Genomic DNA, 17,020 nt, shown 5'->3' with positions numbered 1-17,020 from the left:
TGCTCCTCAAGTTGTTGCTTGATCGAATGCAGTGTCAGTAAGATCAGCACAAAGTTTAATTGAGCGTTTCGCCATATTATAAAAAGTGTAACATGAATCAAGAACGGCATATCAGTAGTTATGACAGCTTAGCTTGGTTTACAGTTTTTGCGCCCATTTTTCTTAGTTCTGAGGCAGTCTCTTTTGAATGGGTGGTAGTTTTTGACGTTCAATAAGTGATTTTAAATCGTATCTATATATTATATAAAAATGAATTGTTGTTCGTTAGTCTCGCTAAAACTCAAGAACGGCTGGACCGATTTCTCAAATTCAAGAGAATTATTTGTGGAAGTCTCCTAAATTAAATAAAAACAACAAAGTTGTTTTTCCTTTGATGTGTCCATACATGATTTCTATGAGAGAATTTATTGACGCACTGTTTGACAGTTCTGCTGCGAAACAATTTCATTACGACAGCAGGGTGCATATTTTACGAAGTAATTTTTGATGTTATGATATATTATTGACAAATTCATATGAAAACATTATTTTAATTTGTTATATACAGTACAACGTCTGTCGGGTCAGCTAGTTTTGAATAAAAATATTTAAATTTGAATTTAAAAAACTGGAAATTGATCACAAAACAATTTTGATCCATTTGAAAACAGCAAGATATTTGTGTGCCGCACGAGCTCACTTAAAGAAACCTAATGATCCGTGTACTCGTTTACGATTCTTTATCGAAACGAAACGAAACCGAATCGCTTCTAGGGTTCCGTAGCCAAATGGCAAAAAACGGAACCCTTATAGATTCGTCATGCCTGTGTGTCTGTCCGTCCGTATGGACTTTGCCACTTTTTCTGAAACTATCAGAAGTATACTGAAAGTAGATGTATTCTTCGTTCTTCGTAGAGAACCGCATTAAGATTTTCACACAAAAATAGAAAAAAAACAATGAATTTTGGGGGTTATGAAAAGTATGTGGATACTTAGAACTGAAGCTCAAAATATTTTTTTCATTTTACATTTTACAAGTTTATAATATTATTTTATTCTAAACTGAATTGTTTGCGCGAGAGACACTTCTAAAGTGGTAAATTGCCCCCCCCCCCCCCCCCCCCCCCCCCTGTACCTTCTAAAAAAAAAGAGAATCATAAAACTAAAAAAATATATGATGTAAACTCTGCAAACCAAAAATTGTTTGGAACGAGATCTAGTTGTTAGTTTTCTTTTTAATACGTCAGAAATCCGAAAACCGCGATTTGTCTTTCATTCAATCAACTCAAATATAAAAATACACTATTATTAAAACATCGATGAAAGGCACAACAAACTATAACTTTTGAATTATGTTACTTAATGCTACGGAACCCTACATGGGCTAGTCCGACTCGCACTCTGCCGCTTTTTCTTTATTTTAAGAGATTGATTAATGTTCATCAATTAGTGATCACGTCCGACAATAACGTCCAAAAAAGGGCGTAGTCAAAGATAGCCCAGACTTCATAAATGCGGCAAAAGCCGGGCTAATTCGCAATAAGGTGTGTATATGGTGGGATTGGAAGGGCATTGTACATTGTGAACTTTTGCCGCAGATAATAACTAACAATAATTGGGGAAATTAAAGCGAGGTTAGCTGGGAGATTTTTTTTATGAAAATAAGGGACGAGACGTGCAGGACGTTCAGCTGATGGTAATTGATACGCCCTACCCATTACAATGCAGTGCCGCTCAGGATTCTTGAAAAACCCAAGAATTCTGAGCGGCACTACAATTGCGCTCGTCACCTTGAGACATAAGATGTTAAGTCTCATTCATTTGCCCAGTAATTTCGTCAGACCGAAAAACAGTAATGTTTACACATTAATGCTTCACGCCAGAAATAGGCGCCGTTGTGGTCACCATAATCTTCAGAATTATTGAGACAGTGTCAGGTTAACATTAGAGAGGAATGTCAAAAAGTACAAGTCGCGTTTCTTTGATCCCATTTTGACCTTCAAAATGGCAAAAGTTATGGAACAAAATCGGCTCATATACATAACTAGCCGTTCCCGCCCGATTCGCTGGGTGATTTCAAAAGGAAATAAATTATATTCATCTCATTTAAAATACAATTAAAAAATAAGGTAAGTAGCCATAAACAATCTTGGATAAATTTGAATCGAATGGTGGTAGTTTCATGTCGATACGATCAGTGGTATAGGCGTGAAAGAGCCTCAAACAAAGCCCATTTTCTTTATATATATTTCAATGTAAATGCGCGAAATCTGGTATAATCACGAGAGAAGAACAAAGAAGTGTCGCATTTTAATTATTTCATAAGTAGATTATATGATATTATAGTTTCCTACTTTTATATGACATATATATCAGACATTAATGACGAAGAGAGTTCATTCCGTTAACTATATTTACATTAACGACCTGTATAGCCGAGTGGTTAGCGATCCTACCTATTAAGCTAGAGGTCCCGGGTTCGAATCCCGGTAGGTGCAAGCATTTATATGATGAATATGGATGTTTGCTTCCGAGTCATTGATGGTTAAATGTATTTAGGTATGTTTATATGAATTTATGTATGTTTAAGTAAGTATATTGTATTAAATACATCATTGTCTTGTAACCCTTGTAACACAGGCTATATATTATGCTTAACTTGGGGAAAGATAATTTGTGTAAAAAGTGCGTCAATATTATTATTATTAAACTAGCTGACCGACAGACGTTGTTCTGAAAATAAATAAATATAATACTGTTTTTTATGGATTTGTCAACAATATTTCATAACATCAAGAATTATTTCTTAACATATGCTCCTTGTTGTTATAATGAAATTGTTTCACAGCAGAACTGTCAAACCGTGCGTCAAAAAATATTTGAAATAAAAATAATTATGGGTCCGAAATCGAAATAATAACAATCATATCTCTCAAGTTAGACTAAACTGCACTCCATGAAGTAACCACCATTTAAATCCGTTCATTAGTTATAGGAGTCCATCGCGGACAAACAACGTGACACGTAATTTATATATATTAAGATGTATAGACTTTAAGCGAGCATTATTAGTTATTTTTATATTGAGTTGGAAACTATCACCGATAGATACATTGCTACCCACTTAATTGATCAACAAGAATTATCTTAAATTGGAAATAGGTATACTATTAGTATAGTAAACTATACAAATCATTATTGTATTATTTAAACACTAAGGTACACCGGTCAAAGGTTACAACTAAAGAACCATCGGGACTCGAAATTGAGGAGACCCGAGGATTGTCAAAAATATTAAAAAAAAAAACACTGAAATGTCAATGAAACTGTAAGATGTAGAAAACAATAAAAATACTAATAATATTCAAAGTTACAGCAAATACAAGTCAAGTCGGGCAGAACTGCAAGCTTAAGTGGAAAACAAATCATGCAATAACAGAGGCTGCATCAAATTATCAAACTAGCATTATTCCCAGGGCTCGAAATCGATAGAGCCCAGTGAAGTTACCATGACAACCAGCTCTACCTACCGTCTATATCCAGTTCCCAGGCACGCTTTCAATACTGCGTTTGATGAATACCGAGAAATCCTTTAGCGAATTCAGCTGAGCACGGTTTTAATTATCTGAATGTTTATATTCAGCTTTATACCATTTTAAACTTCGTTGTATTGCGGGCTTTTTGATATTAATATTAATATTGTGTTAACGTCTGTTTGGGATAGGATAATCAAAAGCTGATCAGCTGATGATTCATCATCATCGTCTCTGAAGATTACTGCTTTAACCGCTAAGCTTAACATAACCATCCAATATTATACCAAGATTTAAATCTTAGTTTGACTTACTCGTGTAAGGCATTGACTATTTGACGTTTGAGTATGTTTGTTGCATCACTTTACTAATTATATTGTAATTGCAATGATTTGTAAAACGATGAAAATGTAAATCTACTTCTTTTCACAAGCTCAACCCTTTACGAAGTAGCCGTAGATTCAATAAGAAAAAATATATTTTTTTTGACATTCATAAGTGTCATTTTCGTGACCTACGTGAATAAAGTGATTTTGATTTGATTTGAGTTCGCGCGTTTGAATCCCTCATCGTCCTGATTCCTAACACAAAGAATGAAATTGTAAAAATAATTATATATTAGTATAATAAACTGGACTGACAATATAATAAGTAATTATAATATATTTATAAATTAATAGCCTTTATTCGCGACTTCGTCCGCGTGCAATAGTTACTTTCGGCATCATTTTCGGTCTTTCATCCCCACACATGTCTAAATTTTACAAACGCTATAACAAAAATGTATTTATTTCTTATCATGTGCCCAAATACAAAGTTTCATGGTGTCATCTTCGATATTGACTTTAACTTTCATACAAACTTCCATCTCTATTTCAACAGCGCCAAGCCTTTCATTCGCGACAAAAGGTAGCTTAAGTCCTTTCCCAAGCTCTTGTCTATCTCTGTACTAAATATAATCAAAATCGGTGTTCAGTGATTTAGGCGTGAGAGTGTAACAAACAAACATACAATCTCACATTTATAATATCAGGAGGGATAACCGTGGCCTCTATAGTTGATTATTTTAAGAGAGTATCAATAAATATTTACATAAAATTATAAATCAACAACTATGCTCTTCGACCCGTCAATGCTATTATTAGCCATCCTGATAATTATATAAAGCAATTATTTCATTTATCAGGCCACATTACTCTCTCTATTATATGTCATCTATAACCACACATCCAGGAATCGCTTTGATTCTGTTAATACGTATTGATGATTTTAGTGATAGGTACTATCGACAAAATTGAAACGTGACCCGTAAGCTTAATGTCATTTTCCTACATTCCTTATAAAGAAGTTGGTCGAAATAAGCTTGATCTAACATTTCCAAAGTAACTTATCAGTTTTTTTTTATGAAAATAAAAGACGAGACGAGCAGGAAATTCAGCTGATGGTAATTGATACGCCCTATCCATTACAATGCAGTGCCGCTCAAGATTCTTGAAAAACCCAAACATTCTGAGCGGCACTAAAATTGCGCTCATCAGTCACCTTGAGACTTAAGATGTAAAGTCTCATTTGCCCAGTAATTTCGAAACACAGTAATGTTTACACATTACTGCTTCACGACAGAAAGAGGCTAAATTAAAAAATAAATACATTTATTTATTTTTATGAATTAACGGGACAAGACGAGCAGGCCGTTCAGCTGATGGTTTAGGACTTATCAATAAGTCCTGCTTATTATATTTGTTTACTATAAATTATTATATTTCTTGAACTTTCGACAGAAATCAACCCGAATGATTTTTCAAAAAGATTACAGTCTGTATTATTGGTCCAATGGAATCTGCTGCTGATAAGGATTAATCTTTATAAATATACTAGCTGACCCAGCAAACGTTGTTTTGCCTCATAAAGTAATTAATAAAAATTCAATAATAAATATTTTTGGGGTTTAAAAAATAGATGCAACCGATTCTCAGACCTATCAAATATATCGCATTACGATTATTGTATTTGGTTGCCATCTTACAACCCTATAGCGAAATTGTGGATGGAACAGAATAAAATAAAAATCGCGGTACAAAAATAGTTGTACATAGTAGAAGGGCGACAATTTGGAGTTGTATGTATTTTTTCAATGCTGGGTCATAATAAAATAACAAAAAAAATTGTCAAAAATATATATTAAGGGGTGGGGCACTGTTATCATTTAGGGGTATGAAGAATAGATGTTGGTTCTCAGACCCACCCGATATGCACACAAAATTTCATACAAATCAGTTCAGCCGTTTCGGAGGTACTTGGTAACAAACACCAGGACTCGAGAATTTTATATATAAGAGATTATATAAATAACTAGCTGACCCGACAGACGTTGTTCTGTGCATAATAAATAAAATGCTGTTTTTTTATGAATTTGTCAATAATATTTCATATCATCAAGAATTATTTTGTAAAATATGCTCCTTGTCAATGACGTTGAATATTATGTATATATCTCAAAGACAATATGTCCATACAAAACAAATATTGAAAATAAAAATAATTATGGGCCCCGAATCGAAATAAAAACTGTCCTATCTATCTAGTTGGACTAAACTGCACTCCATGAAGTAATCTCCATTAAAATCCGTTCATTAGTTTAGGTGTCCATCGCGGACAAACAACGTAACACGTAATTTATATATAATAAGATGTATTACTATTAACATTATTATCATATATAATTATGAACAACATACATAATTAATTTGAGGAATCTAACCTCTGCACACCAGGATCTATTTGCAGTCTTTACTTACCACTGCAATTACTCAAACATACAAATGGTACATGGGAGAAATCTCACTTTTGGCATGAATGTTATAATTAATGGTAGCTGACTTAAATATTTCGCTTCCTTCATAAACGTTCCCAAATGCGTTGTCCACAAGAAAAAGCATCTTCTATCCCTTTCTTACCGTATTCAAGTAGCTCCTTTTTAAATCATCTTCCCGTCTCAGTAGCCACGTCAAGGTTATACATCAAACCGGCTTAAACAATTAATGCGTAAATGCGTTCCTGTCTACATTGTTGGCCTTTAAAAGTTCCATTACGTGCAGCTGATAAACACGACCAAGGTTAACATCCGGTATATTGACATAGGTCGAGCTTATCGTAAAACTTATTACTGTCAGTTGACAGATTCATAGTTCATTTCATGCTGATGGTAATTTATACGCCCTATCCATTACAATGCAGTACCACTCAGGATTCTTGAAAAACCCAAAAATTCCGAGCGGCATTACAGTTGCCTTCGTCACCTTGAGACATAAGATGTTAAGTCTCATTTGCCCAGTAATTTATTTAGTCTTCCACACATAAATTAACGATCTAACTAAAGTTTAAATTAAAGATTGAAGGGTATCGATCAGCAATTTATCTGCAGCTGGCTTATACATTACACATTCTCTCGCAGATATTTGTAAAAAATTATATGAAAAGAAAATTTACTGTCATTATGAAACATTTAAAATTTATTATAGTACTAAAATTATTTAAAAAAAAAACTTGTAAAACGGCAAAAGCTCTAGCTATAAAAGATTATATATTGGGAGAGTAAAATTAAAACAGTACGGATCATTATTTAAATATTGAATCGTGTAGAGACAATACTTATAACAAAACAGAGATTACCTTAAATGTAAGTGGTTCATAAATGAATGACAAAAATGAAGTAGCCCGTGTGTTCAACAAGTTTTAACTGGTATAGCGAGTAAATTTTCGCAAGACCTTGGCCAAGACCGCCACAACTCGTTTGGTATATTTTTAGCGTACTTCCATAGTATTATAATTGCGGTTTGTTATTGTAAGGAAATACCGTGCATGTTCATAGTGTTTTTTGCTCCAAAAGAGGAGCCCTCTTAGAGCAATTTATAATATTCGTCCAACTCTCTCTTCGGGAAAACTTCCGGTTAATAAACATGAATACAATAAGTATGTTAGAGAAAACATCACTAAATTCAAGAAAAATTGTTAAATTTGTTTAAATCAATCCAAGAAGAAAGAAATGTGAAATCTGTATGTGCCGTGTAGGTTTTTTTTATGAAAATAAGGGACGAGACGAGCAGGAAGTTCCGCTCAGATGGTAATTGATACGCCCTGCCCATTACAATCTTGAAAAACCCAAAAATTCTGAGCGGCGCTACAATTGCGCTCGTCACCTTGAGACATCAGATGTTATGTCTCATTTGCCCAGTAATTTAACTAGCTACGGCGCCCTTCAGACCGAAACACAGCAATGTTTACACATTACTGCTTCACGGCAGAAATAGGCGCCGTTGTGGTACCCATAATCTAGCCGGCTTACTGTGCAAAGGTGCCTCCCACTGGTGAGCTAGGGTTAAGGACTCTTTCATAGGTTTCGATTTTCAATTTAACAATGAGGTACCTGATATTATACCAGGATACACTGATATGGATATATTAAAGTTTCTATCACAAAGAAGGCTATACATAGTATGAGTATAAGAAGGTAATGATGCATGGTTCTTGTCTGGTTCTGCACAAGCCCCCTAAAGTTGTAGAGCATTATATTTCAATGGAGGGTAGGCTTCAAATTATCTCATCCCACAACCTATTCCTATGAAGAGTTCAATGGAATATACAAGTCCCTCTTCAACATCTTCTTGAGAGTGTACTAAGCCACTGCCCTATAGATAGGAATGATCAAATCAGCACTTACCATCATCGCTGTCGCTGCCAGCGCGGAACGGGTTGAAGTCACTCAAGTCGGAGTCCGAGTGTGGCCGGTCCTCATCGGATTCGGGCTCCTCGATGTCATCGTCCGAGCCGCGGACAAACTCGTCGCTCGAGGAACCGCCGCGAGCGCGTTTTGCTGCTACGTTCGCTTGCTGCCGTGACGTCACTGTACAGATGATAGTTCTAATATAGAAAAATAATTTTGGGGTGCCATGACACCAATAGGTACATCATATAAATAGACATTCTTCATTCAACATAATCACAAATAAGATACAATTTTGGACTTAGCTTTTTTTTATTGAAAAGGACTACAAAACCGCATAAGGTTGCCGCATATTTTTGCATGTATCCATGGCGTATCGGACCGGAAACACCGCACAAGGAAGCTCATTCCACAGCTTTGCGGCATGTGGAAGAAAGTTCCTTGAAATCCGCGCTGAGGAGGAACAGCACAAATCAAGATGGTGGAGATGATATGTTGTCATCAAGAGTCGTGTCGGAGACAAAAAGAGTGCACAGAAGATCGGCTTTCTCTTTTACTGTATGGGCCGTGGTGTTACCTAGAGCAGCTTTTCACAACGCCAAGTACTTGAATGCTCCAGTCGGGTAACTAGAGAGCTGCTCGCCAATTTTGCCGATGTGCTTCGATTTCGCACGGGCGATTTGACGCTTCAAAAAAAACTGGTTCACTGTTATTTTTCCTCTTCCTCTTTATAACTTTTTTATGGATCGGTATAAATTTTGTGGTAATATGACTTCGATATATTAATGTGCAGTACATGAATGTAGATCGAATAAAAGCTTTTCAAGCGATTCAAAATAAAAATGAGTTTTTCAATTAATTGCTTATTTATGTCTCATTATAAAAAGGTTCATACGTATCCGATGATATTTTAGTTAATTAAAACTTTGAGAGAACTCCTGAAGTTATATATAGCTATTATGGTATCTTTGAAACTAAATGAATTGATCTGACGAATATCAGGTGCGAAAACAACTGCCGCCACTTCTCAGAAATGGATGATAAATATACGTAACGAAAATATTGTTGGCAAAGTGGCAAAATAAATATAACACATATTGATTGATCTAATATTCATACGTCGGTGCTTATATTTGATTGCCATGATTCCCTTTGATGTGACAAGTAGTTTTAACACCTCTCTTGATTTTGGCCGGACATTGCCTAAAGAATTTCCCAAGACACCAAAACAAGTTTACATATGAAGGTGGATGTGTCACCTGATATTAAGCGATCACCACCCACGTTCTCCTAAAGCACTAGATGAAAACTTGCACTGAAGGCCGAAGTGAAAACTTGAACATTAACGTTGTGCATTTTTGAATATTTTGGATGGTTAGGGAATATTATCGAATTGTTTTATTTATCAGTTTATAAGCTCTAGCATCTATGTGGTTAAATACAATATTCATTTATTGCGCAGTCATAAACAAAAATGACAATTTATGTCATAAAAACATTTATTATTATTTAACATTTTATCCCTATCCCAAGAAATGTGGTCAACGCCGCTAAAGAAAAATTCACTTCAAAAACACAAATGGAAAATATCTGGAAACAACATTTTACTATTTTGTTTCTTTTTTTTAATAAAGAACGATCAGCTGATGGTAATTGATACGCCCTGCCCACCACAATGTAGTGCCGCTCAGGATTATTGAAAAACCCAAAAATTCTGAGCGGCAATACAACTGCGCTCGTCACCTTGAGACATGAGATGTCAAGTCTCATTTGCCCAGTAATTTTACTAGCTAATCTTCAGACCGAAACACACCAATGCCTACACAATCCCTTTTTTATTTGCGAATATATAGTATTAGGAGTGTACTAGTAATACTGTGGTTTTGGTTGCTAACAATAGGACTTACGTTTTCTCTTGGACGTGTTGGCGTCATCGTCGCCGTTGCTTGCGGGTACGGGAGCCGCAGTGGCACGGGTCGCGTTACCGTTACTAGCGGCCGGACTCTGCCTGGCCTTGGGTTCGATTCCCAGCAGGCGGTTGATACGCTCGCGGTCCGGAGCGGGGAAGTGCTTCTCCACCAGTGTTTGAAAAACGCCCCTGGCGAAATATAAATTATTTCAGTTACATGTTTCAGATTTGAATAAAGAAGGTTCAACCTTCAGTCCCCTTCAAAACGGTAAACTCGCAAGGCAACGAAACATCTCACATGAATAATGTTATTAAAGTGCAATTATGCTGCCAACTAAGTTTATTATTATTATAATATTTAGTTACGTTGTTGAATTTAGGACATAGTTGGCGACTGCGTGTTCTGGCTGCAGGATCCTAAAGTATATTTTACGACAGTAAGGGACGAGATGAGCAGGACAGCTGATGGTAATTGATACGCCCTGCCCATTACAATGCAATGCTGCACAGGATTCTTGAAAAACCCAAAAATTCTGAGCGGCACATTCTCAATTGCCCAGTAATTTCACTAGCTACGGCGCCCTTCAAGCCGAAACACAATAATGCTTACACATTACTGCTTCACGGCAGAAATAGGCGCCGTTGTGGTACCAATAATGTAGCCGGCATCCGTGCAAAGGAGCCTCCCACTGATTCTGTCATCTGTCAATATAGTGTATCAGCGTTAGGGGAGTCTGGTGATCTGCTTACATCAAACAAAGATGACCGGTATATTCTGTCCGTTGTACTAGGACATCATAAATTTAACTCTATTCAACTGTAGGAGCAGCTTCGCAGCAGGCGGACCGTCTTCTTAAAGTTCACACAAGTAATGACCCTTAATTTACGATAGTCCATCCAAGAGTGCACCTTAATTTTGCAATTGGTTATACCTTCAATACGGTATGGTATAACGATAACATAGAATGCCTAAATAATTGGCGATGGGCTAGTGCCCGTAGTTAGTAACTACTAAAGTTACTTCCAGTCTCATCACAACATAAAATATCGCTCAAGGTCACAGTTTCGGTAACATCGTTCGATAAATAACGCGATGCATTTGTTAAATACTTTTTCTTACAAAACGTAATAGTAATTGGCCAACTCAATTTTTACTATTTGTTTCTAGTCTAACTATTTCGAGTTATGAGATACAGCCCGCTGACAGAAAGACGGACGGACGAAAGGACAACGGAGCTTAAAAGGTTCCTCATAGTTACACTTCGGTTACGGAGCCCTAAGAACTATGTCTCTTAAAAAAGGTTAAACTATTTTCTTAGCTTAAATAAGTTGACTTACATAATAATATTGATAATATTGACACACTTTTTACACATAATATCTTGCTCTAAATTAAGCATATAGCCTGTGTTATGGGTTGTAAGAGAACGATATATTAAATACAATATACTTACTTAAACATACATATAAACATACATAAATACATTTAAACATCCATGACTCGGAAACAAACATCCATATTCATCATATAAATGCTTGCACCTACCGGGATTCGAACCCGGGACCTCTAGCTTAGTAGGTAGGATCGCTAACCACTCATACAGGTCATCAACTTATTAAACATAAACATGTATCCAAATTATAAACTTTTAACATTCGCATGAGCATAAAATTTATATTAAAGTATATATAACATAAAAAAGTGAAAATTAAAATAAATTGCATATTTCGCCGTGCTTAATAGTTAGTTTTTTTTTCGTAGGTTTTCTTACCTTTGTTCGATAATTTAAATAATTTGCAATGAGAGTTCGGTATGTAGCCTAATAAATATGACGCAATCACGATGCAAGCCCAGGACATGCGCGACGCAGACCCAAACAGATCGATTGCATACGAACATTGTTTATTCCGACGTTATAAATGCATTGCGAGAGAAGTTCTCAGAGACTTGCTGCGGCCTTCGCAGGAAACGCGCTTCTCAATCGCAATGTATACGGACGGTCAATTACGGAAAAAAATCGAGGACATGTCGCCTAATGTCCAATTCCTTCAATTTAATTTTTCAAGCAATGAAGAATATAATATCCAATTAATGTGCGACATCGAGGAAGGCGCGGACTTTGACGCGCTTATTGAACAATGGGTACGAACATTTTCGTACTTTACCGCCACTGTTTGGAAACCACAGACTACGTACATGAAGATAAAGTCGCTGATACATCAGCAAAACTTCATATGCCAACCAGACGGGTGTGGAATAAACAACGCCTGTGATTCTGGTGGACAAAACGCGTGCCCCGCTTCGATCGTTTTAAAAGTGAAAATTATTAACGACTGTGAAAATTTAAAATTACACATATTCGTAGATTTCAAGCATTCGCATTGCGTGTACACGACAAAATCTTTGAAATTTTTAGAGAATTTATCAGACACTGACAAAGTTTTTCTGGACTATTTTGAAAATGGTTTCAATGCGGCAACATCAAAATGCTACCATGAATTATTACTCATAGGGACATATGGTAAAACATCGAGGCATGTCGCAGATCCTAGACTGAATCCACCACTTGATCACATCGAAAGCCTTATTAATAAAATGCAGAGCAGTGGAATTCAACGCGGCTTTAGGGACTATATGGAGTCTAAGAAGGCTTTTCTAAGAGACTCTGGCGGTACATTGGAGTACTTGGAAGATCCAAAATATGTGGCAATAGTAACCCCGACGATGAAGCAAATATTGTGCACATATAGCACAGAGTGCGTTGTGATAACAAGCTTTGTCGTTAAGAAGAACCTCGCTGTGACTTTTATGCTCATATCGGACAAGGAAGGGACACTACCCATAGCCTCAGCGATTCACAATAACATTTCGGAAACCGACTACAAAAATGTATTTCAGTTATTGAAATCGACCATAAGTAGCGCTTGTAATACCTTTGAACCGAAGTATTTTATAATCAGGACTTCCTCCGATTTGAAAGACCCGCTGTCCATATGCTACCCAGAAACTGAACAGTTAGTATGCAATTGGTCAATTTGCAACAAATTTTGGAAATTGCTTTGCAAAGAACATAACATGAACACCAGAAGACGCCATTTTCTAATGTATCTCTTAAAATTTCTGGGTTTTTCTAAAACCCAGGCAGACGATCATTACAAAACGCTGGTGATGTCCGATTGTATCGATAAAAAATCAAAACTTCGTAAATTTAAGAATGAATATAGGGAGCATAAAATTACTGAAGTATCAATTAAAGTAACTGAGATTTTTGTACTAAAAAAGTGCACCGCTTTTAACATAATAACCATGACCGATGTTGTGTCGAAATTGATGGAAATTCAGCACCGAAAATCATTGGAAAACAGAAATCATGAATTCGTTTCAAACTCCAAATGTACTTCTATATTTATACACCGAATATTGTCGAAATGCTCTCCCCAGGATTTCCTACATATACATTTGGAGCAGTACATTATGCAAAGAAACATCCCAAATGTGAGTAATACTGAAAAGTTTAATAATAGTAATTGCCGCTGTAATAGTAATCTCAGTGACAATTCAAATGAGAAGCTGGAACTACCACCAATCATGTATTCTAACGAAAATCTTACGAGATCACTTACAATAAACAGTAGTAGAAATAGTAGTTTGGGTGAGCTAATTGATGTGCACAATGAGGATTTGCCCGGCGGTAGTGATTGTAATAACAACAACGACACAGAATCCACAAATAATAATAACAATAATGATGATGTGGGGCTGGAGAATAATGACACAAGAGTAGAAACAGAATCAGACGAGTTAGTGAAGAAAGATGATACTATCATTGAAATAATAACAGTGAGCGATGAAGAAGAAGTGTCATCCACTTGCGTCATCAACGATATAAATCGTAAACACGACAAGCAACATTCCACAGTTATCGAACATCGCAAGAGAAAGAATTTGCACAGTGAATTGGGTGAGAGTAAAAAAAGTAAGAAGAAGAAAATTAATAACTAACCTAGTGAGTGTAGTCTCATATTGCATATGTTTTGAATTAACATAAAAACCTATTCCTAAGTGGTAGGTATGTATTTTCTGTATATTATATTTTTGTATCAACCAAATGTCAAGCATCCAATAAGGTAATTATGTGATACGATCACATTATTATCTCCAAATTGAAATAATTCATAATTTACATGATGATCACACTAAACCAGAATTTTCAATGAAGGATTTCAAAATTTAGCACAAATAAAATGTATCAAATTAATTAAACATTTAAGTTATTTTTTTTTTCAAACTTGACATTCGATTTTACAAAATTACGATATAAGTATCTGTAAACATACCTAATACAACAAGTAGTATTAGGTATGTTTACACTAACTGTAAATTTTTTTTAAACTGATTTCTTAATTATATAATGTTTTTAATAGAAATGTATGTATGTATAAATGTGTTGTTGTTGTATTGTATCAAAATATTTGAATTACAAGTGTGTAAAAGAGAAACCATTATTTATTTTTAATTTTTGATGGGTGACAATATCGAAATGAGAAAGAAATCAGTAGTTCTCTTTTCGTATTCAAAAATATTAGTAATAACTACTTTTAAAATGTTTGTATTTATATGATAGTGATAAATATTGTAATGGTTGTTAATTGTGTCAAAATTTAATAATTTGTTTTGAGTAGTTCTGTAAAGTCATTTAAATGTGTATTTCAAATATTATATTGTTAAAAAATACTACAATAATGTATGTAATATGAAAAGATTGTTCTGTGTGTTTTCAATGTGACTATGAATAAATATGGAAAAAATGGAACCTAGCGTCTCATTTCATAATTAATATTTTAACGCTGTGAAAAAAGCAATGAGCGATTTTAATGGAATTCAATAAATTTATATTTATTTAAAATGTTTATATTGCTGCTATGCGATTGCTATATGAAATAGTTGTTTTGCGTTTGAAAACAGCACATTCAATTAAGTTTTTAAATTAAATAATAAACAATAAGTTTTGCGTTCATTACGCAATGTACAAAAATTATTAAATATCGGATATTTCAAAATGAACTTGATAATTGATTGTTAAGTACTTCAAGTTTGAAATGAAGTATTGATCATGTAAGCAATTAAGTCGTATTAAATGGCTATATATTTTTACAATTCATATAATCTAACTAGCCAACAAAATATCATTAATGGCAATAGAAGCCTAGCCTAGAAGCTCAACAATAACCAAGAGCTTCTAAATTTCCAAGAATTCTTTCGTATGAAATAGGGTTTATGCGTGTATTTAGTTGGCATTTCATTTTTTTAACATTTATCACTATCGTTATTTTTTTTATGGAATAGGAGGACAAACGAGCGTACCTGTTGTAAATTATTTTAGCTTAATAATAAAAAAAAATAATAGTGCAATAAATACGCGCGAAATATAAAACATCGCAACGCAATGATATTTGTTTGAAGCGCAGTGTAATGTCGAAGTCTAGATGACCATAAAAGCAATGGTACGGATCCTAGATATTATTTTCGTTGGTTAGAGATATATAAAATTTTATGTAGGTCTTTCTTAATCGATGATCTGTGAAATTATTTTTTACAATGACTGAAAGTGGATTTGTTACAGCGCAATCAGATAATCTCCGACATTAATTAAAAATAGACGCGTTTATGAGTCGTTTTTTGTGTTTCAAACTCAGATTTGATTTCTGCTGAATTTATAAAAGCCACAAGGTAATTATATGATAATCAATTTAATTATAAAGTTTCTCAATTCATATTATCTCGCAATAGTTTGTAAAACTAAAAATAATCTATAAATGCAGAAAATGAAGCGATGTCTCTACGTAACGCTAAATGATAATTATATATTTAATATATATAGGCTTTGGACTTGTTGAAAGACATGTGTGTGTTTTCAGGAAGCTTATTAAAATCTGTCTATTTCGGATCTATAACATAGCGCGTGATTTTTTCGTTGTAATTGACTAAATACTGAACTAAACACTAGATTGCTCAATTATATACTTAGATACTATGTTCGTGTTACAGAACAACTTTACACTGAGGATATTTTGTTATCGAATCTCCAATCTGGAGACACATCCCAAAATACGACTTAGCTATTATTTTTGGAACGTATTGTTAGAATTAGATGTAATGAAAAAGGGAATGTGGAAAAATTATAAAAAAATAAAGAGAAGCCTTCTCTATTTAAAATACATCTTAAAAATTTCTTAGTTTCAAAATGCTTCTACGATTTACCCGAATTTTTTAATTACACAAGTGTGAGAATAAGTTATAATATAGTCTGTATTTTTAATATCCTAAGAATGTATAAAATGTAAAAGACTTATTAATTTTATGTATAACATTGCTATTCCCTTGCAGGGCGTCACATCTTGTCTCTCCATTTAATGTACCTACCTATTGAAAATGTGACTTGCAATAAAATATTTTGATTTGCAATAGCAAGAAATCGAAAGAAAAATTATTGAAAAGATAACAAAAATCATACAGAAAGAACATCGCAAGCACCCAGTCTATACACGGTGTCCCAAAGTTATGGGATATGAAGGGAAAGTACCTTAAATATCGAAGATAGGCTATTTTACTGAAAGAAGACTTATGTTCTTTTTAAAAGTTAGTACTTCTGCATTCAAAGATTTTCTAAAAAATTACTTGCCTCGTCTGGGAATCGAACCGACTTAAGGCGCTATAGTCCTAAAAAGTAACATTTTTAAAAATCTACTTAAAATACTTCTACAAATACTACGGTTCCAATTTTTTGACATGTTTATCTTCATTTCTTTATCAAAATTATCGCTGTTTCGAAAACACGATGACGAAAAAAAATCTCGATAGATTAATTTTTTGAA

General features: G+C 34.5%; 1 protein-coding gene across 2 annotated transcripts in view; it reads right to left on the bottom strand.

The window, feature by feature from the left end:
- The window catches only part of LOC126967036 (protein strawberry notch), an 80,975-nt gene that overhangs the window by 24,865 nt on the left and 39,090 nt on the right, over nt 1-17,020 (bottom strand). For both annotated transcript variants that reach the window (XM_050811345.1, XM_050811346.1), the window contains 2 exons: nt 10,143-10,333; nt 8,233-8,415 (listed from right to left, as the gene is read on the bottom strand). In XM_050811345.1, the coding sequence (XP_050667302.1) occupies nt 8,233-8,415; nt 10,143-10,333 (374 nt within the window). The remainder of the gene's footprint in view (nt 1-8,232; nt 8,416-10,142; nt 10,334-17,020) is intronic.

The sequence above is a fragment of the Leptidea sinapis genome, chromosome 12 (genome assembly GCF_905404315.1).
Source record: "Leptidea sinapis chromosome 12, ilLepSina1.1, whole genome shotgun sequence".
NCBI lineage: Eukaryota > Metazoa > Arthropoda > Insecta > Lepidoptera > Pieridae > Leptidea > Leptidea sinapis.
This window is presented reverse-complemented; position numbering and strand designations above follow the sequence as displayed.